At 42.3% G+C, this 25,184-nt stretch overlaps 1 protein-coding gene across 2 annotated transcripts in view; it reads left to right on the top strand.

The window, feature by feature from the left end:
- Nucleotides 1–24,187: 24,187 nt before the first annotated feature.
- The window catches only part of CAPN7 (calpain 7), a 41,492-nt gene continuing 40,495 nt past the window's right edge, over nucleotides 24,188–25,184 (top strand). For both annotated transcript variants that reach the window (XM_041734649.1, XM_041734648.1), the window contains exon 1: nucleotides 24,188–24,510. In XM_041734649.1, coding sequence (XP_041590583.1) covers nucleotides 24,409–24,510 — 102 coding nt within the window. In that variant the 5' untranslated portion in view covers nucleotides 24,188–24,408. The remainder of the gene's footprint in view (nucleotides 24,511–25,184) is intronic.

The following is a 25,184-nucleotide window of genomic DNA, read 5'->3' as shown; positions in this document are numbered from 1 at the left end:
TAAGACAAAATATAACTTTAGGCAGTTTATTTATCTTCTGCAGGCCTGGGTTTTCTCAGCTGCAGTACGAGATTATTGCAATATGCAAGACCTTCACAAGGACACTGTAAAAAAGTAAATGAATTCCTGTAAGAAGAACACTTGTACCATGTCTGATCCATAACAGAGCCCCATTTCCTGGGGACTCTCTCTGTTACCTGGTAATTTCTTGGAGGGGGCAGTTTCTCTTCAAGCTGGGCCATCACTACCAGTGTCACATGCCTCACCACCACCACTTCCACCATTATCACCTCCTCCCCCCAAACCACATGCTAACACTATTAGCACCAGCAAGACCGTTATCACCACAACCATCACTACCACTGTGACCTGTACCACTCCCACATTCACCATGAGTATCACTGTCATCCTCATCCATACCACACCACATACCACCATTACAATCATCACCTCTATGCCACCATTACCACACTCCTGTAGATCATTGAGCAATATTGCTCCAGCCCAGGTGCAATCAATTCCCTTCAGCTAGACAAAGTACTTCACATGTCTCTATTATATCTGTCTCCACAAAATCTACACACCAGCTACAGTCAACATTTCTGGTTATTCCTGACCAAAATTTTTCTGGCTAATTATCACAACAGAGTTATCACCTGGCTAAACATATATCCACTATATGTTCGTGTCCTTCTAGGAGTTGGGTACAAGAAGGAAATGATGGAAGTCTCATAGTAAAATCACTGAGATCAGGTGAACTGGATTTTTAAATAATTCAGCGGAAAGTACAGAGAGTTCCTATATATCTCCTGCTCCCATATGCAGAGCCTTCCTCACTGTCAATATCCCAAAGTGGTATATGTGTTACAATCTATAAACCAACATTGACATGCCATTACCATCCAAATTCCATAGCTTAATTAGGGTTCAGGCTTGGTGTTGTATATTCCATATTCCATGGGTTTGGAAAAATACATAATAGACACATATCCACCATTATAGTGTCATGTAGAGTAGTTTGTCCTAAAAATCCTCTATGTTCTACATATTCATCGCTTCTTCCCCCTTACCCCTGCAACCACTGATTTTTTTACTTCATAGTTTTGCCTTTTCCAGAATGTGATATAGTTGGGTCATATAGTATGAAGCCTTTTAAAATAGGCTTCCTTCACTTAGTAATAAGCAATTCACATTCCCCCATGTCATTTCTGGTTTGATAGCTCATTTATTTGCGGTGCTGAATAATATTCCATTGTCTGGATGTAGCACAATTTACCCATTCACCTGCTGAAGGACATCTTGGTTGCTTCCAAGTTTTGGCAATTGTGAATAAAGCTGCTATAAAAATCTATGTGCAGGTTCTTGTGAAGATATAAGTTTTTAGTTCATTTCGATCAATACCAAGGAGCATAACTGCTGGATCATAAGATGATAGTATGTCTAGTTTTAGAAGTATCTTCCACACTGCCTTCCAAAGTGTCTGTGCCATTTTCCATTTCCACCAGTGATGAATAAGAAGAGTCCACATCTTGGCCAGCATTTGGTGTCATCAGTGTTCTGGGCTTTTGCCCTTCTAATAGGTGTAGTATAGGCTCACTGTTGTTTAATTTGCCATTCCCTAATGACATGATGTTGAGCAACTTCTCATATACTTCTTTGCCATTTGTATCCCTTCTTTGGTGAGGTTTCTGTTCATATCCTTTTCCACTTTTTAATTAGGTTGTTTGTTTCCTCATTATTGAGTTTTAAGTGTTCTTTGTATATTTGGGTAACAGTCCTTTATCAGATGTATATTTTGCAAATATTTTCTCCCAGTGTGTGTCTTGTTTTTTCATTCTCTTATGGATTCTCTTATGGAACTGGATTTTAACCCTAATTATGTTAGTATAAACTCTAAAAATCTTACAATCAACTTTCATCTTTCATTCAATAAATACTGTAGTACTATTATGTGGCAAGCCTCTATGATATACTGGAAAACAAGATTGTGGGCCTTTCAAAGAGTGTTCTGAGTAGCAGAGACCAACACACAAAGAGGGAACTTTGATGCAGGAGGGCCAGCTCCATAACAGGGAAAAGTGAGGACTGCCCATCCAGTTGGAGATAAGGAGTGTTCAGGGAAGGCTTCTTGAAGGAGATGACCTAAAGAAAGAGGAGCTAGCCAGGTATAATTGAGAAGAGGTGGTAACAAGAGTTCTGGCAGTGGGGACAGTATAGTGCTTTATGCATGATAGAAGGTAAGACTTCCCAGGACTGACCACAGCTGTAGTAAGTGTGAAAGGGGCAGTCGGGAGATGTAGAGTAAGACAAGCTGTGGCCAGGTCACAGAGGGAGCGTATACCACACTAAGGAGCTGGGAATCAGTTTTTTATATGAATGGGGTCCCCAAAAACATTTTCCTCCCTGGAGAAAGTAGCCTTGGAACCAAGCCAGTCCAAACCAGATCAGTGCTTCACAGAGGAAGAACTTAAACAGAGAGTGCGGGGTTTGAGGGTATTAATATCAACTTCATAGCTACTTCCCACATATGTTTTGGTGAGGCATGTTGAAGTCATCTTCATCCGTGGGCAGACATGTATGGGAGTTCCTATATCTGGTACTTTCTTCTCCCCCAAACCCCAAGCAAAGATAGCCAGAACCTTGGTCACCACTGCCTCCTATATAAATATCTCACTCATAGACTCTGACCTTGGAGTCATAAGGAAAGCAGTGCTACTAAGACTAAACCAAACCAGCATTTCCAAGAATGAATGTCTTGGGATAATTTTGAAGGTGAACCCATGCACCATGGGCCACCAAAGTGAAATTTTCTTTACATGCCAGACTGGTGTTTCTCCTTTGAATCCACCATATTGAATCCACTCCAGATAGTCCTGAGACTGAGCAGTTTTCATAGCTTCTTGTGGAAGGATCTCATGGGATTAAACAAAACAGACAATTCAATTACATCTTTGTCTAGGTTTCCCCTCTTGCCCTGACTCACAACCATCCCTCACTCCTGCTCCCTGGGCTTGTACTTCCTAAGACATTTGGTATTCACGTAGCATTCAGGTGTGCTAAGCAGTACGTGAAAGTCCTCCTTCTAAATAAACACCCTAGCACCCTGTCACCTCCTCCCCAGAAGTAATCACTATTATTAGTTTTGTATGAATCCTTCCAATCTCTTCTGGATGCATTTCTGAACACATACGTATGGTGTCTATATACATGTATACAAAGAAATGTTTACATATGCAGAAATATATATCTTTAAAAGAAATATTTATGTGTATTAAATCATACTATTAGCATTATTCTGAGTGCCTCAATTTGTTTTGACTTAGCAAGGATATCTTCCCAGGATATTTAAATGTGTCAAAGAATAACTCATATGTATAGTTAGCCATTCTTCATGCTATTTGGCTGTTTTACATGCAAATTGTTTGCTCTTGTGTTAGAGAGTTGGTGAAATGAGTGAAGGAACAGAAGCAAAAACAGGGTTTATAAGAGATGAGAGACTACAAAACTTTGAACATTTTGGGGAGAGAATTCCTAGCTGGAAACTGGCAACGAAGCCAGAGTAGCATTCTGTACCTGAATAGACTGAACAGGCATAGGAAGGAACACACATTCAATAGTTGGTGGATTTTTCAGAAAATCTTGAGAGTTCAGTAGTGGAGCCTCATGACAGGCCATCTCTGTGAATGGTCTGCCAGGTTGTCCAATCACGCCTCCACCTGAGGCCAGGTCTGTGACACGTGCCACCATAGAATGTGTCCAATGTTAAAGGACTCAAAGCTACTTGGTCCAAATGCCCTCATCCTGCACAATGACAGCCCACCCACAAGGAAAGCTGGGACAGACCCAGAGAGAGGGTGAGCTCCAGAAGACACTGGTCAGCACACAAGCTCCTGCTCAGAAAAAAGCCCCAGGCTGTCAATTGTCGAATTCCTTGCCTCCCTTCATACAAATGGCTTCACAGTCAAAGCAGCCAAATCGAGAAGCAACAAAAGTTTGAAATCCAGGCTTGCAAAGGCCTTCTGGAGTTAGCACTGCCCTGGGAGGCTGTAGGCAGAAGAGAGAATATTATCAGTAGCCGTAGTTTATTACTCTGTTAAAAGCTGCTAGCCTGGGGATCCCTGGGTGGCGCAGCGGTTTAGCGTCTGCCTTTGGCCCAGGGCGCGATCCTGGAGACCTGGGATCGAGTCCCACATCGGGTTCCCGGTGCATGGAGCCTGCTTCTCCCTCTGCCTGTGTCTCTGCCTCTCTCTCTGTGTGTGACTATCATAAATAAAAAAAATTAAAAAAAAAAAAGCTGCTAGCCTGGTGATGGTAGTTTTTTACTTCAGTCAACAAATGCTAAGAATTCTGTTGACCAGACATTGAGTATTAGAGCAAAGTGACTGAAGCTGTTCACACTGTAGTGAGTAGGAAGTGCATGAGCCAATGATTCAAACACCATTTGATAATTGGTAAGGGAGAGGGAAGTCAGGGCTGGGAGGGCCAGAGGAGCAGCATCTCCATCAGCCTGGGGAGTCTCACACCACATCCTAGAGGAAGGCAGAGAAGAGCAAAGCAGAGAGGAAGAGAGGGATGTTTCAGGCTCAGTATGAGGCAGGTGTGGAGCCCAGGATACAGAGAGGATCACCATCTATTGGTATAGCTGTGGGGAAGGGATGGGCATGAGACTGGATGAGGCAGTGCTCCTCACAGCTTGGCTGAATCAGGATCCCCTGGGGCCACACCCAAAATGATGGGCTCTACCCCTAGGGCTCTTCTGACTCAGGAGGTCTAGGCAGGGAGGGCCCTCAAATGTGACAGGTTCCCAGATGCTGCTGGTGCTGCTGCTGATGCTACTGCTGGTGCTGGTGCTTCTGGTGCTGCTGGTGCAGAGACCACACTTTGAGAATCACTGTTATAGATTTAAAAAGGCGGCCTGAGAAGCTTAAGGTCTGTTCCCAGCCAAGATTCTTGACTATGGATCCATGGCCTCATGGCCTTGAAGTTCCAGTGCTCAGGAACAGCATGTGTCACGTTAATGATGCCAAAACAAGGGTGAGTCCCCTGCCTGCTATGCTGGCTTCATGTTCTTGAATTTTCCTCCTTTTGTAAGCTCTTCCTCTGCAACCTTCATGCTGTTTTGCTTTCAGTAGTACAATGTGTCTGAACACTGCTTTTCCAGGTTCTACCACCATATGTCTTGTAAGGAGATGAAGATTTTATGAGTTAATCTGGGTGCAGGCAGATAGCCCTGAGGTGCTCCCACATTTTCTCCAGACTGCATTCCTGATGCCTGACTTCTTATAGAAACTGTCCAATTTCACTGACCTGCTTTCCTCCTCACTTAATGAGAAAATTGAATAATTTCCCTACCCACAAACACTGCCCTGTGATTTCCCACATGGGAAAAGCAAAAATAACTGTTGGTCCTTGGTTTCTTGGTTATATTGTCTCACTCTGATAAGCGACCAATTTTTCATGTCATTGACAGATTGAGGACATTAGATTTTAAAACTAAGAAAGAAGATTCTAGTGAAAGAGAACACAAGATAAGCTTTGTTTTCTACAGATATAACTTTGGCCCATTTGAAACATTAGTTTCAACTACACAAAACGGCTGTGTTTGAAGGTCTAAATAGTCAAATATTTGTGCTTTTATATGATTCAACACAATTATATATTCTAATTATATTAAATATATAATTGCATGTACATCTTAGTTGTTCATAAATGCTATATATATGATTACATATCCTGATATCATATATCCTAATTATATATATTTAATAGATACTGGTTATATGCATATACCTTAATTATATAAAAATTGTAAATGTATTTTAACTATACCTATATATTCTATCATACATCCTGATCATATGTATATCTAAATTGTATATATCCCAATCATATAGATTCATTATATATATCCTAATTATGCTTCTTCTAATTTTAAACATGTTTATTATATATATGTGTGTGTGTATGTGTAGATAAAGACACACACATTAGGACATAGCAAAACTACAATGTATTTATATTATTCGAAGATGTGGATATACATTCATGGCAGACAGAATTCAAATTCTGTCCTAGAGAAAATCAGGACCCTTGTATCACACTTCTCCAGGTCCACTGGGTATGGATTTCTGAGAGCACACCACCACCTTGTGTCTAGTTGAGGAACTACGTGTCTCATAGCCTCAATTCTAGAAGGGACTTGGGGTCACTCGTTTTGTCCATTTAATCAGCATTTATTTAACATCTACTACTGGGATGGATTCCAAGTACAATGATTTCTAGTCTGAAGCTTCTCCAGAATTCTTCAGAGCATATTAGTCCCATAGCCCAGGCAAAGAACATCAGTGTGAGAAGCAGGCTGGGTGTAGGAAGCAAGTAGAACAGCACATGTCCCATATCACTGGAGCAGTCACTGCTCAGCTCCAGACGCCTTCTCCAGGAAGAGAGTATGAGCCTAGTATTCTCTGCCAAGAGAATCCACAAATCCAAATGTTGGTGTGAAAATCCAACTTTTAAAAAACAACTAATTTTAATTATTTCTAAACACCATGAGCCAACATTATGTATCTGCAGGCTACATTCAGCTCATATTCTGCCAGCTTCAAATCCCCAGTTTGCACTTTCTTTACCCCTTTCCATCATTCTGGAGGGGGAGGGGGCTCAAGAATGAGAGAAAGCAAATGTTGCCCTCTGAGGATGCATTGGTGAGCAAATACAGACACAGCCTTCCTCTCAGGAAGTACAGAAATGGCAATTCCTCACATCCACACTGATGACTATTTCTAGAATGGTAAAAAAAAAAAAAAAAAAGCAAACCAGTCAAGCATACCTACAGACCTTGTTTTAGAACAACCTGACAATCTGCCAGTTCTGAATCTTTGCAAGTCACATAATAAAGACTAGGTGATTAAAAACTGTTAGTACTCTCCACCCCTTATCAAAGAGCTAAGCATCTTCTTAATTATATTTCACCATTTAAGGTGGATATTAAACTGGTAGAGGAAAAAGTGCACAAACATATCAATCAACCATACCCCTACTCACTGTGACTAGTACAAGAAGAATTCAGAACAAGAAGAATTCAGAATAAAACGAAATTGGAATGCACTAGAATGACTAAAACTGATAAGGCTGCCAATGTGAAGTGTTGGTGAGAATGTGGAGGAACTGGAATGTTCATACATTGCTGGTGGCTGCTGTAAGTTCACAACCTTCTCTGGACCATCTCTGGCATAATTTGAAACCAACCCCATATACAGAGAGCTGGGACAGACAAAAGAAAGAAGCAGGCCACTCTAGGTTGGCAGGTGGCAGTTTTAATAATAGCAACGGGAATTTACGTACAAGGCTTGTCTTGGGCAGCAGTGAGATCCCCACAACCATCCTCTAAATCTTAAAATGTTAGATAGAGGCCCTAACTAGGCTCAGTTGCATATACTGCGCAGGTGTTTTTGACACTACCTCACCATCTCAAGGCTATGTTCTTGGAGAAACCTCTAGGAGCAGAAAAGACAAGGCAAACCCACACTCTAAGGACAGGGCTGGGGAGTGTGGAGCCTCTGAGTGCCCTGGGACCAGTTCAAATGTCAATTAGGGGTCATTTCTTTTTCTTTCTTTTTTTAAGATTTATTTATTTATTTTAGAGAGGGGAGAGGAGGGGCAGAGGTACAGGGAGTGAGTATCCCAAGCAGACTCTGTACAGAGCATGGACCCTGATGTGGAGCTTGATTTCATGACCCTGAGATCACAACCCTAGCCAAGAACAAGAATCAAATGCTTGGGGGTTATGCATGCTATATGTTGGCAAATTGAACTCCAATAAAAAAATTAAAAATAAAAAAAGAGAGAACTCACAGTCTAGCTAAGAGGAGTATGGTTAGCTGATTGCTTCCAGCGACTAACCCTTATGCATCTGCTTCAGCTTTCAATGGAAAGTATCCTCTTCTTGGAATAGCCATCACCCAGTATCAAAGCAAGGCAGTCATACAGGGGCCTGATCATTGGTGCCCAAAGTGGGACGGCCCTGAAGAACAGTATTTGCTCTGGAGTTTCCTCTAGACCAAAATAGACTTTGTCAGGTCTATATAGCTGGCCAAACTCTCCCCTTCCCAATCTTTCCTCTTCCCACTTTTGTTCACAGAGTTCCCAATAAGACTCCTTTCTTCCCATTTCAGCCTCTGATTCCCTGAGAACCCAACAGGTGACATATGAGTAGGACACCACCTAGAGTTGTTTTAAAAGCAAGTTTTACAATCTGAATGAAATGCACTGATGAAATGTCTTAGAATAATGCTGCCAACAAAAATATGTTAGTCACATGGATAATTTTTAATCTTCTAATGGACCCATATGAAAAAGTCAACAAAACAGGTAAAATTTATTTTTAAAAATGTTTTACTTAATACAACACATTTAGGATATTGTTATTTCAACATGTAACCAATATTAAAAATAATGAGATATCCTATGTTTTCTTTTGTACTACATCTTTGAGATGTGGTATAAATTTTATACTTATAGCACATCTCAGTTTGGACTAGCCACATTTCAAGTACTTTCAAAGAAAAGAAGCCTGCTAAAACTAGAAAAACTGAAGAGTATTGTACACCAAGGAAAAGGGCAGGAATTGTATTTGTATTTATAGCATGAATAAATACAATTGTCTCCTTCTGAGGTTCTGATGAGGTAGCTATACCACTCCCAGCCCTTCTCTTTTTTGCTTTTTTATTGAGATATAACACCCCTCCTTATCACCATCAGATACCAAACTTTAGTTTCCCCAAATTCATGAAGAGATGGGCACTTGACACATAGCTGCCCTCTCCATTTATACTTCTGTCATGAGACAGAATCATGAGTTTCATTATTACCTGCATGGATAACCCATCCAGTGTTCTCCAAGTGTTCCTAATGGCAGGAAGAGGTAGTCACAGACTTCTTTGGGGATCTTCATACTTATGGACCATTTTGCAAAGGGAAATATGCAAACAAAATGTTGCATCTGATTTCATGGTGTTCACAGTACTCCTGGAGCTATATATGATTTCCAGGTTAAGAGCATCTACCCATTAGTTTATTTCTTCCACAGAACAAATTCAAAATTCCCTTACATATCATGCAAGGCATTCTGCCCCTGAACTTCGCCTTCCTTTGTGGTCTCATCTCCTGTTGCCTCTCACCTATAGTTTTCACAAGGACTCCATCCATTCTTTTGAAGTTATCTTGCTAAGCTGTTTCATACTTCTGCACATCTGCAAATGTTATTATTTCTACTCAAAATGCTTTCTCGTCCCCCAGGTGGACTTCTCTGAAGCTCAAACATCAATTCAGAAAATCCTTCTCTGACTCTTACTTTTCCCAGTCACTAAGTTAACGTCTTCTGTTGTTCATTCATTCATTCTTAATACTTCCACCCTAGCATGTATTATACTATTTGATACAGTTGTTTGATACTTTTTGATACAATAATTTGTTTGAACATCTGTCATCCTCCACAAAACTATAAGCACCTTCAGGATAGAGTTGTTTTTTTATACATCATATCCCTATCAACTTGTGTGGTGTCTGCAATACAATTGGTGCTCAATTAATGTTAATGGAATATTGTTTACAAAAATACTTATCTTACTTTTGGAAATAGCTTAAACCTTGAGGTGCTGGCAGATATTAGTGAATTTTATATGTTAATTCTTACACTAAGAATATTTTACTGGGTCTTGAAATAAATTTTATTTCCTGGAGAGCTTAAACGTAAGAAGAAAAACATTTTTCTCTCCCTATTTTCTTCCTTTACTTTTAGAAAAGAAATATTGAGTGAACTGTTGGCAGTAATGTTAGAAAATCAAGTCAACAAATATTAGACAAAAGTTCCTCTAGTGAAAGTGTATTTTTCCCTAGAATACAATTCCATGCTGAAAAGCCATCACAGCCATATTATGTACCAGGATAGAGATATATAGCAGAAGAAATGGAAATGCTTAGGTAAGTCAGGAACCAGCTTATGAGTCACTAACACGAGGATTTGTATTCACATAATAAAGGTAGATGATTTTATTCTCATTAGGTTTCTCTTACTTAGACCTTTTTCACATTGTATTGTTATAATGTAATTAGAAAGGGTATCCTACAGACAAACTTGAAATAATCTATGAAGACTTGTTATTTCTAATACTCTTTAGCATGTATTCCTTCTAGACATGATAAGTGTTTCCAACAAGTCTGGTATTCTACAAAACGAAGCGCTAAAAACTAATAAAGAAAAATAGGACTCTATGAGTGGATCACTCATAACCTAGGCAACTCTGTAACCAAAGCCCTAAGAAAAGGCACAGTTGTTAGGTTTTTTTTTTTAAGATTTTATTTATTTATTCATGAGAGACACACACAGAGAGGCAGAGACATAGGCAGAGGGAGAAGCAGGTAGGGAGCCCAATGTGGGACTCGATCCTGGAGTCCTAAGATCACGCCATGGGCCAAAGGCAGACATTCAACCACTGAGCCACCCAGGCGTGCCAGTTGTTAGGTTTAAATAGTAATTTAGGCAGGCCTCCCAGGATGTCAAGAGGCTTCCTAGAAGGATATTTGTAAATGCACAACAACACCAGGTGGAAATCCTGGTCCAATCCTGGACTCTAAGACAATGCTGGGGGAATGGCGCTCTGAACTTGCAGAGCTGCTCTTCAGGCAGGCCCGGAGGAGGCACAACCTGCCCGGAGAATGTGCAAGTCATGCAGGCATTCATTGTTCATTTTTCTCAAAATCGAGCTGAAATGACTTCTCACTGGGTAGTAGACATCTAAGAGCTTTTCCTTTCATTTCCAGCTGATGCTTTTCAACTCTGCGCATACTAGTATGGCTCCCCATGCCTGGGGAAAAATGTGTATAAACCAACACAACTGGGGTGCCCGGGTGGCTCAGTCAGCTAAGCAACTGCCTTTGGCTCAGGTCATGATCTTGGGGTCCTGATATCGAGCTCCGCATCAGGCTCCCTGCTCAGTGGGGAGTCTGCTTCTCCCTCTCCCTCTCCCTCTGCTTGTGTTCTCTGCTCTCTCTCTCTGGTGCTCTCTCTTGAATAAATAAATAAAATCTTCAAACAAAAAGTAAAAATGAACCAACACTACTGCCACTTATTGGATAACAGGAATATCTGTGATAGCAAAACATAATAGCAATAGCAAAACATAATTCTTTTGAAAAAGACAAAAACAATCATATTTTCCATTTCTACTTAATAAACCAGCTTGAAATCATCAGAGAAGTATAAACTTCCTTAATTTGATATTACGCATTTAACCTTTGGGAATTTGTGGAGAGGAAGCACTTTTAAGTTGCTACCCAGAATGGGATACTATTTTAGATACCAGCCAAATTGGAAGCTTAACCCCTAAAAGAAGGAAAATCCTGTCATCTAATCCTTAGAACCATTACCTCCTCTGCTAGAAACAATGTATTCTTTCTTTGTTCTGGATCCTGGTATAATTAGCTACATAGTGTAACAAAAGCATATTTTAATTATGAGATAGAAGATAATAGGAGATAGATACCATTTAGGTAATTTTAATAAGAAAATTAAATATGAAGAAATGCTAACTCTTAAAAGGCAGTTAATTACCAAAAGGGATTTTTTTTTTTAAAAAAAGGAGTCTTAGTCCTACAGAAGTAGCAATTGGAGAAAGCAGCTACTGCTTCTATGGCTGAGATAAAGTGAACAAGGAAGGAACTAAGAAATTTAGGGAAGGGCCACAATGTCCTGGAAGACTGACAGTCAGTTTTCTGCAGAGGATGTGGTTGCCACAGGTATATGCCCTACCAGAGTAATTTATTGGAAGCAGAGGCCTGCCTCTGAGTTGCAGACAAAATTGCTGGAGAGTATAGACAATTGATCCAAACAAGCAACCTACCTCGAACCATTTAAGGCATCAGCTTGATCTTGTCCTCTACACCATGCTCAGAGCGCATGAGACCCCTTGGGTGTGATTCATTGGGTGCAGCTCCTTTAATATCACTCCTTTTGGGGACTGGGTGACTCAGTGGTCGAGCGTCTGTCTTTGGCTCAAGTCATGATCCCAGGGTCCTGGGATCAAGTCCCCCATCGGGCTCCCCACAGGAAGCCTGCTTCTCCCTCGGCTTATGTCTCTGCCTCTCTCTGGGTGTCTCTCATGAATAAATAAATAAAATCTTTACCAAAAAAATAATTCACTCCTTTTGATTGGAGAGCTGTTAATCAAAGAGACTAGGATTCTGCTTCACATACACACATATCCAACATACCATGATAAGACAGACATAGGATGATCCCTACTATAGAAAATCCTATTCTAAAGGGCATGGGGAAGGGCAGTATACAGCACTAATTCGTATTAATTCTGAAATCCAGCTGGATACATGCTTCCAGTTCCTTATTAGAACTCAGTCCGACTCCTACCCTCAGGGAACTTTTTTTCTGTGAATTCCAAATTCCAAAATACATCTGGCTCCAAGGAGGTAATCAAGAATTGTGGATCTATACCCACAGACTGGAAGGAAAAAAAAACAAATAAACACATTACCTGTTAATAACTAAGCTCCTCAGGTGATGCTATTGTTGCTCCTGTTTTCCCCAAGGTGATCAGTCTCCAGGAAGCTGAATACAAGCAGCTCAGAGACAACACTATTCTGAAACCATGCCTTCTGGCCCTGCACTGATGGATCATCACCTGAAACCAGAAGCGTATAGAGCCCAGCCAAGTGTTGCAGGACATAGCTTTTTCCAATGCCTCAAATACATTAGGCGCTATGCTAAAGGCCTTCTGGGCATTACTTCATTCAATCTTCTGCAAACCCATGAGGCAGGTACTCATCTCCCCATTTATGTTGCCCCATTTAGGTGAGAACATTTAGACTTGATGTTAGGTAATGTGCTCACAGTTTGCAAACCTAGAAAACTGTAGCAGAAATTGCAAAGCGACTTTCTCCATCAATTTTCTTGTCTTTGCTATTATGGTGGAAATGAAAATTCTTGAATTTTCTATTTTGTCTAGTGAAAGCTAAAAACAGATATTGGTGGATTGTTACAATGCTAGTCATGCTATTATACTACAGACTTGCAAGATGTTACCATTGGGAGAAACTGGGTAAAGGTACATGGGATGCGATCTCTCCATATTATTTCTTTCTCTCTCTCTCTTTTCTTTATTTTTTACTGTAGCTGGCATAAGTGTTATATTAGTTTCAGGTATATAATACAGTGACTCAACAATTCTATACATTACACTCCACTTATCACAATAGGTGTAGGTACCGTCTGTCAGCATATAAGGTAATTAAAATACTAGTGCTCCTCAGAGCAGTCGTGCATGTGGCCACACGTGTTTGTACAAATACTTATTTGTATTCTATTTCATATCATTACCAGCATTTAAGCAACACTGGAATTTTTGTGTTGCTCCAGGGATTGTAATATGCAACTATCACAATGTAAGTAGAGTCAAGAGTGTACTGGTTTAATAAATGTCCAGTAAAATATTTGCCACAAAAAAATAAAAATAAATAAATAAAATAAAATACTAGTGCCTATATCCCCTGTGCTGTACTTTTCATCCTCACAACTTATTTAATTTATAACTGGAAGTTCATACCTCTTAATCCCCTCCACCTATTCCACCTGCTTCCCCACCGTCATCCTCCCATTTGGCAACCACCAGATTGTTCTCTGTATTTATGATTCTGTTTCCAGTTTTTGTTTGTTTTGTTTTTTAGATTCCACGTATAAGTGAAATCATATGGTATTTGTCTTTGTCTGGTTTATTTCACTTCATACCCTCTAGGTTTATCTACATTGTTGTAAATGGCAAGATCAGATTCTTCTTTATGGCTAATATCCCATTTGTGTGTGTGTGTGTGTGTGTGTGTGTCTGTGTGTGTGTATACATATGACATCTTTACTCATCTATTGATAGACACTTGGGCTGCTCCCATATCCTGGCTATTGTGAATATGCAACAATAAACATAGAAGTGCATATATCTTTTCAACTTAGTGTTTTCATCTTCTTTGGTAAAATACCCAATAGTAGAACTACTGGATCATATGGTAATTCTATTTTTAATTTTGTGAGGAATCTCTATGCTGTTTTCTACAGTAGTTGTACCAATTTGCATTCCCACCAACTGTGCACAAAGATTCCCTTTTCTCCACATTCATCAACATTTATTATTTTTTACCTTTTTGATACCAGCCATTCTGACTGGTGTGAGGTGATATCTCATTGTGGTTTTGCTTTTCATTTCCCTGTTGATAAGTGACATTGAACATCTTTTCATGTGTCTGCTGGCCATCTGTACGGGTTTTTTGGGGAAAAAAGTCTATTTGGGTCCTCTGTCCAGTTTTAATTGGATTATTTGGGGGGTTTGGTGTTGAGTTTTGTAAATTCTTTATATGTTAATCCCTTACGGGGTGTATCATTTATTAGTATCTTGTCCCATTCCATAGGTTACCTTTTTGTTCTGTGCAAAAGCTTTTATTTTGGTGTCATACCATTTGCTCATTTTTGTTTTTTCTCCTTGATTAAGGGGACATATCCATAACTATGTTGCTACAGGTGATAACCAAGAGATAACAGTCTGTTTTCTTTCAGAATTCTATGATTTCAGGTCTCACATCTAATCTTTAATCTATTTTGAGTTTATTTTTGTATATGGTATAAGAAAGTGGTCCACTTCATTCTTTTGCATATAGCTGTACACTCTTCCCAACATCATTTATTAAACAGACTACTTTTTCTTCATTGTCCATTCTTGCCTCCTTTGTCATAGATTAATTGACCATATAGGTGTGGGTTTATTTCTAGGTGCTCTATCCTGTTCCATTGATCTGTGTCTATTTTTATGCCCATGCCATACTATTCTGATTACTGAGGTTTTATAGTATACCTTGAATTCTGGGATTGTGATACCTCCAGCTTTGTTCTTGTTTCCCAAGATTGCTCTGGCTGTTTGGAGTCTTTTGCAGTTCCATACAAATTTTAACATTATTTGATCTAGTTTATCTGTATTATTTCTTACAATGGCATGTTAATTTACAATTATCTCAAAATTTTTTTAAATGTTTTAAAAAACACACACACACTAAAACTACCCTACAAAGATGGTTTCTCCAGGCTTCTTTTATACATTCTTGAGAGATGATGCAATTCTTCAAGCAATGCAGTGAGAGAACTGAAGAGTGATGTCATGTAATGATTTATTTCATTATTATTTCATCAATTTAGGCATTCCATCTTCTGTTTCCCTGCTTTCTTAGTATTTTTAAGCATAGATTAGAATTATTAAGTAATTTGAAATAACTCATTGAATGATGAAATAGCAAAATATTTCAACACCTAGAAAGATCTCCAAAGGTTGCTGAGATGCTATTTATCTTGCTATAAAGCAAATCAGAATCTAAAATTGGATTTCATGGTCCATAATGGTGTACTGAGGGGTGCAATAGAATCCAAATCCTTAGCATGGCCGATAAGATTCTCTTGTACCTGACCACCCACCTCCCTAACCTCTTTGTGCATTAACCTAACCTTTTTAATTCTCTCAGCTCCAACCACACTGTTCCTCTCTCTCTCTCTCTCTCTTTTGGTCTGTTCACAGAACCACTGTATAAGGAGGTCTGTCTATCTGAAGCAAGTCTTTGCTGACCCTCTACTAAGGTCAATTTCCTTTTCATAAGTTCTTCCAGAATTGAGTTGATTACATTTGGAATAGTCACCTCCATTTGCAACTATTCGTTTCTCTCAAATAAAAAAATTAAAACAACTAGTGTTGTTGTTTTTTTTAATCATCGTCTGTATCTCCCATGAGACCAAAAGAAGGGCTTTTCTTGTTTCACTCACCATTGCATGAGATCCTCTGTAAAAGGTAATAGAAACAAATAAAGTACAAACCAAAGGATCAATGTATCAGTATGTAGATCCATGATACTCTACAGACATGCACTGTTGGTTCTTTATATTTAGAAAAACATTTAAATTCATGTTTATTTAAAAACCAGGAATTTTTACATCAAAATTTGAATTTCTAACTTCTCTTTATAAAGGTACCAGGCCCCCAATTCCCTTGAAGTCTGGACTGCCTTTCCAGGATGGGGCTTGAAGGTCGGCCTCGGTATCCTCCAGACAATTCCCTTGAACTGTCAAGAACTGAGCAGTGGCTGGCCCAGTTAGATGGCACATTTACTATCCAACTCCCCTTCCTAGCCCTAGTCTATTTCTCACGTTTCTGTTCCCTGCCCTGGGAATGAGAGGATAGCCCCACAGAGGCTTGGGACATGGAATCATTGTGCTCTGGAGCATTATGGTAAGTATTTTAAATCAATGTTTGTTGAAAAAATCTTCTAGTGACCGTAAGCACTTCTGGGCTAATATGCAGCCAGGTCATATTACCATATCCAGCCACCGTGCCACATGGAAACATAAGTAGCAGTGTGATCTTAGAAATTCACATAAACCCAGCATAGCTGGTGATGCTCTGCAGTAAATAGGGTGAATTTTTCCTCTGGTCTGTTTTGTGTCAGTGTGGGTTTTTTGTGTGTATGATAACAGCAACTGTGTTAGACCACCGGCAACACATTCCTGTGTCCAAACAAACCCTTTCTCTATTCTTTATTACTTGCCAGACTTTAAATTTAGGACCACTTGAGTGTGTGTGTATATAATGAAAATATGTATAAAATAAGTATAGATATATTTAAACTTAGGGGACTATATAAATTAGAATTATTACATCTGTGTATTAGATATATAAAAATAAATTTAGAATATGTGTAGATAAAATTAAAATATGCATATATAGTTAGGATATGTTTAAGAATTAAGATAGAAAAAGAATTAGGATATCTATATGTGTCTGTATGTATACACAGGCATACATCAGAGATATTATGGATTTGATATCAGATCACTGCAATAAAGTAATAAATCAATGTGAGTCAAATGAATTTTTTTTAATTTCCCAGGGCATTTAAGTTATGCTTACATTACACTGTTGTCTATTATGTGTGTGATAGCATTATGTCTTATACAATGTATATAACTTAATCTAAAAATATTTTACTGCGGGGATCCCTGGGTGGCTCAGCAGTTTAGTGCCTGCCTTCTGCCCAGGATGTGATCCTGGAGTCCTGGGATCGAGTCCCACATCAGGCTCCCTGCATGGAGCCTGCCTCTGCCTGTGTCTCTGCCTCTCTCTGTGTGTGTGTGTGTGTGTGTGTGTGTGTGTGTCTCATGAATGAACAAATAAATAAAATATTTTTAAAAATTAAAAAAATATATTTTGCGGCTAAAAAAGTTTAAGCATAATCTGAGCTTTCAGACTCATAATCATTGATCACAGATCACTATATCACTATAACAGATATAATAATGAAAAGGTTTGAAATATTGTAAAAATTAGCAAAATGTGACAGACACCAAGTGAGCAAATGCTATTGGAAAATGGTGCTAATACACTTGACACAAGATTGCCACAAACCTTCAATTTGTAAAAAATGCAAAAATTGTGAAATGCAGAAAACAAGGTATACCTGTATTCCCCCCAAAGGTAAAGCTGCAGGATTCTGGACTGCCTTTCCAGGATGGGGCCTGAAGGTCTGCCTGGTATCCTCCAGTAAGAGAAATCTGAAAGCCTTGATGACTAGTAGTAAGCCAGAGACCCTGTCAGGCAACAAGGCCAAATGGGGGCTGAATGTTGCCAGGTTAAAGCTGCTGCCCCAAAAGATGTTGGAAGTTAGCTCCCTTTTCCCTGGAGGTGATGCAGGTAGTTCAGGAAGACTCAAGCTCCATGGGCCTAGAGGGCCCAGCTGCCTTCAGTGAGCTGACAGGATGCCTGCTGCATAGATACCAGGGGCACAGGTCAGATTAGCCAGGGACCTGCAACAGGAGAGCGTCTGGAGAGGCCAGGTCACAGGAGCAGTAAATGGAGGTACAAAGCATGTGCCCAATTCCAATCCCTAACTTAGACAAAATGACCAGGAGGCATTCATTCAGGTGATTGGGGTCCTGTCAGAGCTCTGCTAGCCTGGAGGGCTCCTGCAGTCCAAGGTATGTTAATAGGGTATGAGCAGCACAGGTAAAGGTAGTCAGGATTCTGGAATAGGACAACTTTGGGAGAGGCTGGTTAACAGGAGGGGGCTATTAGAAGTACCTGCATCTGCTTACTTATAAACGTTAGCCTCCACTATGTACATACTCCTCCTGAAAACAGAACTAGAGGAATCTGAAGTGCCTCGGCATGGGATTGGGCCAACTGGCTGGTGCCACCTCCACAAAGATACCCTGGGAGTTTTGATTGCTGGGGAAGCCAGGGACTCCATCAGGCAGCTACTCCAAATGGGGATTATCTGTTGCCAGTTTAAAACTGCCGTCTCAAAAAGATTTGGGGGAGTAGACATTCTCTACTCTGGAGGCTATGCAGGTTTTGAGGAATGGCCCAAACCCAAAGGGCCCTACAGCCCAAGGCCAGCTGACACAGTGCAGACTGAATATGTGAACAGGGGCGCACAAATCAGGGAAGCCAGGGACCTGAAACAGGACAGGTGGAGGGAGAAACCAGGTCACAGGAGCTAGCTATTTCTAATACCTGAAATCTGCCTAATTCAAAGCATTATTTAACACAAATGAGCCTGAAGGCAGAGCCAGAGAAAGTAGATTGACTTTCCAGGGTGGTGCTTGGCTGACTGGCCAGGGTTGTCCTCCAATAAAAGATACCTGGGAACCTTGGGACGCCTGGGTGCCTCTGCGGTTGAGTGGTTGAGCTTCTGCCTTTGGCTCAGAGCATGATCCCGGGGCCTAGGATAGAGTCCTGCATTGAGCTCCCTGCTCAGCAAGGACCCTGCTTCTCCCTCTTCCTCTGCTGCTCCCCCTGCTTGTGCTCTATTGTTCTCTCTCTCTCTCTCTCTCAAATAAATCAAATAAAATCTTTAAAAAAAAAAAAAGATACCTGTGAACCTTGATTGATTGAGAGCCCTGGACCCCATCAGGCATCTGGTCTGAACGGGGACCGATTGTTGGCAGTTTAAAGCTGCTGTCTCAGAAAGAATTTCAGGGTTAGGATCCTTCCACCCTGGAGGCCACATAGTGGTTCCCGTTGGAGCTCAAAGCTACCCTAGGCAGGCTGACAGGTGCTTACTGCAAGCAGAGCTATGCAGATCAGGGTAGCCAGCACCCTGGCACAGGACAGTTGTAGGAAGAGGCCTGGATGACACAAAAACAGTTTAGGGGTACAGAGCATCTGCCTAATTCCAAGCCCTCATCTACATAAATGTGCCTACATACTCTCCCTGAAGGTAAAGCTGCAGGAGTCTGGATCCCCTTGTTAGTATGGGGCCTGCCCTGATACCCTTCACTAAGAGATACCTGGGAGTTTTGATGACGTAAACCTGGGACCCTATCAGAAAGCCAATGTAATTGAGGACTCACTAGTAACACTAGTGTTACTAGTGTAAAGCTGCCACCTCAGATTTTTAGGATATAGGCTCCTTTTGCCCTAGAGAATACGCAGGTGATTTGGGACCCACCAGAATTCCACCAGCCTGGATGGCTCTGGCTCTGTGTGCTGGCGGGGTGTGCACTGTGCATGTGTGAGAACCAGGGATTAGGATAGCCAGAGACCTAGAAGTGTCTGGGGAAGCCAGGTCATGATAGCAGGCTATCGTGGGTACAAGGCTTGTGCCTGGGATCCCTGGGTGGTGCAGCGGTTTAGCGCCTGCCTTTAGCCCAGGGTGCAATCCTGGAGACCCGGGATTGAATCCCACGTCGGGCTCCCGGTGCATGGAGCCTGCTTCTCCCTCTGCCTGTGTCTCTGCCTCTCTCTCTCCGTGTGTGTGTGTGTGTGTGTGAGACTATCATAAATAAATAAAAATTTTAAAAAAAAAGCAAGGCTTGTGCCTAATTCCAAGCCCTAATTTGCACAAATTATTCCATTTTCCTTTTATGTGGGACGGAAAGCAGGTGAGTGAAATTGGACAGTTTCTATAAGAAGTCAGGCATCAGGAATACAGTCTGGAGGGAGTGTGAGAGCACCTCAGGGCTATCCACCTGCACCTAGGTAAATCATAAAAACTTTGTCTCCTTACAAGACATATGGTGGTAGAGCCTGGAAAAGCAGTGTTCAGACACACTGTAGGACCAAAAGCAAAACAGCTTGAAGGGTTGCAGAGCAAGAGCTTATAAAAGAAGAAAAGTTCAAAAACATGGACTCAGCATAGCAGACAGGAGACTTACCCTTGTCCTAGCCTCATTAGCATGACACACGCTGTGCCTGAGCACTGGAAGTTCAACGCCATGAGGCCATGGAGCTATGGTCAAGAGTCTTGGCTGGGAACAGACCTTGAGCTTCCCATGTCTCCTCTTTAAATCTAGAACAGTCATTCTCAAAGTGTGCTTTCTGCACCAGCACCAGCAGCACCAGCAACAACAGCAACAACAGCAGCACCAGCAGCAGCATCTGGGAACCTGTCACATTTGAGGGCCCAGGCCTCCTGAGTCAGAAGTGCCCTAGGGGTAGAGCCCATCATTTTGGGTGTGACCCCAGGGGATCCTGATTCAGCCAAGCTGTGAGGAGCACCGCCTCATCCAGTCTCATGCTCATCCCTTCCCCACAGCTATACCAATACATGGTGATCCTCTCTGTACCCTGGGCTCCACACCTGCCTCATACTGAGCCTGAAACATCCCTCTCTTCCTCTCTGCTTTGCTCTTCTCTGCCTTCCTCTAGGATGTGGTGTGAGGCTCCCCAGGCTGATGGAGATGCTGCTCCTCTGGCCCTCCCAGCCCTGACTTCCCTCTCCCTTACCAATTATCAAATGGTGTTTGAATCATTGGCTCATGCACTTCCTACTCACTACAGTGTGAACTGCTTCAGTCACTTTGTTCTAATACGCAATGTCTGGTCAACAGAATTCTTAGCATTTGTTGACTGAAGTAAAAAACTACCATCACCAGGCTAGCAGCTTTTAACAGAGTAATAAACTACGGCTACTGATAATATTCTCTCTTCTGCCTACAGCCTCCCAGGGCAGTGCTAACTCCAGAAGGCCTTTGCAAGCCTGGATTTCAAACTTTTGTTGCTTCTCGATTTGGCTGCTTTGACTGTGAAGCCATTTGTAGGAAGGGAGGCAAGGAATTTGACAATCGACAGCCTGGGGCTTCTTTCTGAGCAGGAGCTTGTGTGCTGACCAGTGTCTTCTGGAGCTCACCCTCTCTCTGGGTCTGTCCCAGCTTTCCTTGTGGGTGGGCTGTCATCGTGCAGGATGAGGGCATTTGGACCAAGTAGCTTTGAGTCCTTTAACATTGGACAAATTCTATGGTGGCACATGTCACAGACCTGGCCTCAGGTGGAGGCGCGATTGGACAACCTGGCAGACCATCCACAGAGATGGCCTGTCATGAGGCTCCACTACTGAACTCTCAAGATTTCCAGATAATTCGTGACTACCCAATACAAAGTCAATATATGAGTACCAGTTTTATTCCTACATATTACTGAAAACAATGGAAACTGAGCAACATAATTTAGAATAGCATTAAAATATGAAATGCCCAGAGATAAATGTATTCCACAATGTGCAAGGTCTGTGTACAATACAACACTGCTGAGATAAAGAAGACTGAGAGATTTACTATGTTTATGGATTAGAAAACTCCCTTTTGTTGTGACTACAGCTATTTGGAAGCTTCGACTTGCCTTTACCCTGCCTTATCTCACTCTCTCTTGTCTTTGTGTCTTCAGTGTGCAGCTCTGTACCTGGCATAAAGTAGGTGTCCAGTACTCACTGAATAGATAAATAAGAAGTAAGATCAAATATACAGGGAATAAATGAATATGTATGGGAAGGGACCACAACTACCTAAGAGTGCTAGGAAAGGCTTCCCCCGATATAGATGAGGAATTCTGGGACGCCTGGGTGGCTCAGTGGTTGAGCATCTGCCTTTGGCTCTGGTCATGATCCCGGCATCTGGGATTGAGTCCCACATCCAGCTCCTTGCAGGGAGCCTGCTTCTCCCTCTGCTTATATCTCTGCTTCTGTGTCTCTCATGAATAAATAAATAGATCAGGAATTCTATAAGCTATAATGAAAGGAAGAACATTAGACATAGAAATCCTCTTGTGAGTAAAACTGCATTTGTCTGCTATAGCTTGTGGTCAGTTTTCTGCAGGACCTTCTAATCTGTACTCAGGAATTTCTACCTCATTCCCAGAACCAAGATGAGGGAGTCACAGTGAATATATTTCGGGGGGAGTTCACTCATTCATGTTTTAAAATACTTGCTGAACACCTGCTCTGGACCAAGGCTTGGTCTATGCTAGACCAAGGCTAGCATAAAACTGGTAAAGACAGAAACCATCCCTGCTTCAGTTATAAGACTGTCATAGCTAATGATGAGAACTATCTTTGTGCCAGGCACAGAATCAAATTCTTTTTTTTTAAGATTTTATTTATTTATTTGAGATAGAGCATGAGCGGGGGGAGGGGCAGAGGGAGAGCAGACTCCTGGCTGAGCAGGGAGTCCAATGTGGGGCTTGATCCCAGGACTCAGGGATCACCACCAGAGTTGAAGGCAGACACTTAACCTACTGAGCTACCCAGGTGTTCCACAGAGTCCAATACTTGTGTTTATTACAACAGCTCAGTTAGTTATTAATTTCATTAAATGTGAAGAGTTAAAGAAACTAAGAAATGAGAGCCCCATTTAAATGCAGACTATGACTAAAAAAAAAATTATTAAAGTACCATTAAGAAGAAAATTAGGGATGCCTGGGTGACTCAGTGGTTGAGTGTGTGCCTTGGGTTTAGGGCAAGATCCCAGGGTCCTGGGATGGAGCCTGCTTCTTCTTCTGCCTGTGTCTCTGCCTCTCTCTGTGTGTCTCTCGTGAATAAACAAATAAAATCTTTAAAAAATAGAAGAAGAAGAAAGAAAATTAAATCACACACTTAAAATGTAGAATTTAGGGGCACCTGGGTGGCTCAGTGGGTTGATTTCCCATCTCATGGTGATCTCTGGGTCATGACTGAGGGGGTGAGAGGGAAGGCCCGTTCAGGCTCCAGGTCAGCTATGAAGTCGGCTTGAGATTCCCTCCCCCTCCCTCTCACTCCCTCTGCTCCTCCCCCTTTTACCCCCCCCCCACACACACCTGCACTCTCTTTCAAATAAATCTTTTAAAAATTCAGAAAAATAAAAATTAAAAATAAAACGTAGAGTTTAACAGGTATTGACAAATGTATACATTTTGGCACCATCACCAAGTCATAAAACATTCCCATCACCAATAGTTTCCCTTGTATCCCTCCCCAGTCATGGATCTGATTTCTTTTTTTTTTTTTTTTTTAATTTTTATTTATTTATGATAGTCACAGAGAGAGAGAGAGAGAGAGAGAGGCAGAGACACAGGCAGAGGGAGAAGCAGGCTCCATGCACCGGGAGCCCGACGTGGGATTCGATCCCGGGTCTCCAGGATCGCGCCCTGGGCCAAAGGCAGGCGCCAAACTGCGGCGCCACCCAGGGATCCCCGGATCTGATTTCTAATACTATTGATTAGCTTTGGCTTTTCTAGTACTTCTTAACAAGAGCCATGCAGTATGCACGCTTGTGTCTTGCTGCTTTGAATTATTAGGATTCAATTTCGACTTTCCAGGCACACTGTGTTGCCTATCACTAGTTCATTTCTATTATTGCTGAATCCAATTTTAAAGGAGAAAGATATTAACCAAATAATCGCCTAATTAAGTGGTTAATGACAATAGCATTAAGTTGACCAAAGGACAAGCAAGTGAACATATATTGCCTCGTTTGTTGACAATTCCACCCATAAATACACTGGGTCCCTAATTTTTAAAAAGACACACACACACACACACACACACACACACACAAAAAGACACACACACACACACACACACACACACACACATCAAGGGTCGCCAGCAACAGCCGCCCTGCCCCTGCGAAGCGCCACATCCGCACCGGCCGGGACTACACTCTGCTTTCGCCTGCCCAATCCCGGGAGCCCTGGCGATCACGTGCCCGCCGGCACTCCCCAGGCCAGGCCCCGCCCACCACACACGTACTATCGCGAGCCCGGCTTTTGCCGCCCCGTCTCCGTAGAAACGCCCGAGGGCCAGGCTGCGCCTGCGCAGTGAGCCGGTAGGCGGGGCGGGGGAATGCGGTTGCCTGGATGGGGGGCGGCCCCGAGGCAGACGGGTGTCGCAGCGGGCCCTGGCGCGGCAGGCCCGCTCTCGTCCGTCAGCCGCGGCGGATAAACTTGGCTGCTCTCTTCACGGCGTTCTCGGGTGCGCCTCCCGGCGGTGCTGCCGTCGGCGGAAAGCCTGGTGCGTCGGGCCTTCCCTCCCTGCCTCCCTCCGCGGGCGCGGGGCTGCGGCGCCATGGACGCCACGGCGCTGGAGCGGGACGCCGTGCAGTTCGCCCGGCTGGCGGTGCAGCGCGACCAGGAGGGTCGCTACTCCGAGGCGGTGTTTTACTACAAGGTAGGGCCCGGCCTGCTGCGCTGTCGGAGAGGCGAAGGGGCGGGTCCGTGCGGGGCGGCCGGGCCCTGGGCTTCGCTTTCCCCTGTTCCTGGCCCGCGGCGCTCCTTTCCCGGGCACGGGCGACCCGGCTCCTGCCACCGTGGGGAGGCTTGGCCGAGGCGGGGGAGCCGCCGCCTCTCCGGTTACCGTGTTGATGGCAGGTGTCCCCACCGCTGAGCCACTGGCGGCCGCAGTAGTTCGGTGGGGTAGGTAAGCAGCTGATTCTCGCCGTCCCTGGGCTCTGATTTAGGGCCGGGGGGGCGGGGGGGCGGGTGGTCTCGGATACACACTAAAGTAACGTACGTTCATTGAACACAAGACGATTTCTAGAAAGAATGATTCGTCGCTTATCCCGGCACTTCATATATCTTTGTGCTTGGTTGTGTGTTTGTTCACGCGTATTTACATAGACACCTTAGGAAAAAATTTGTAGTTGACGTAGGATGAGACATTAGTCTCAGGTGAACAACGTGGTGATTCAGCTAATCAGTACGTAAGACAAACTTGGATTGTACCACGTATACTATTTTTTCAAACCTGTTCTTCGTATTTAAGCTTTTAAAAAGGCAAAGTTGCTTGTTTAATATAAGCTAACGGCAGGTGCATGGTATTTCGTTATGTGAATGTGCCATAGG

This window comes from Vulpes lagopus, chromosome 19 (genome assembly GCF_018345385.1).
Source record: "Vulpes lagopus strain Blue_001 chromosome 19, ASM1834538v1, whole genome shotgun sequence".
Lineage (NCBI taxonomy): Eukaryota > Metazoa > Chordata > Mammalia > Carnivora > Canidae > Vulpes > Vulpes lagopus.
The sequence above is the reverse complement of the archived record's forward strand: the minus strand, read 5'-3'. Positions and strand labels throughout refer to the sequence as shown.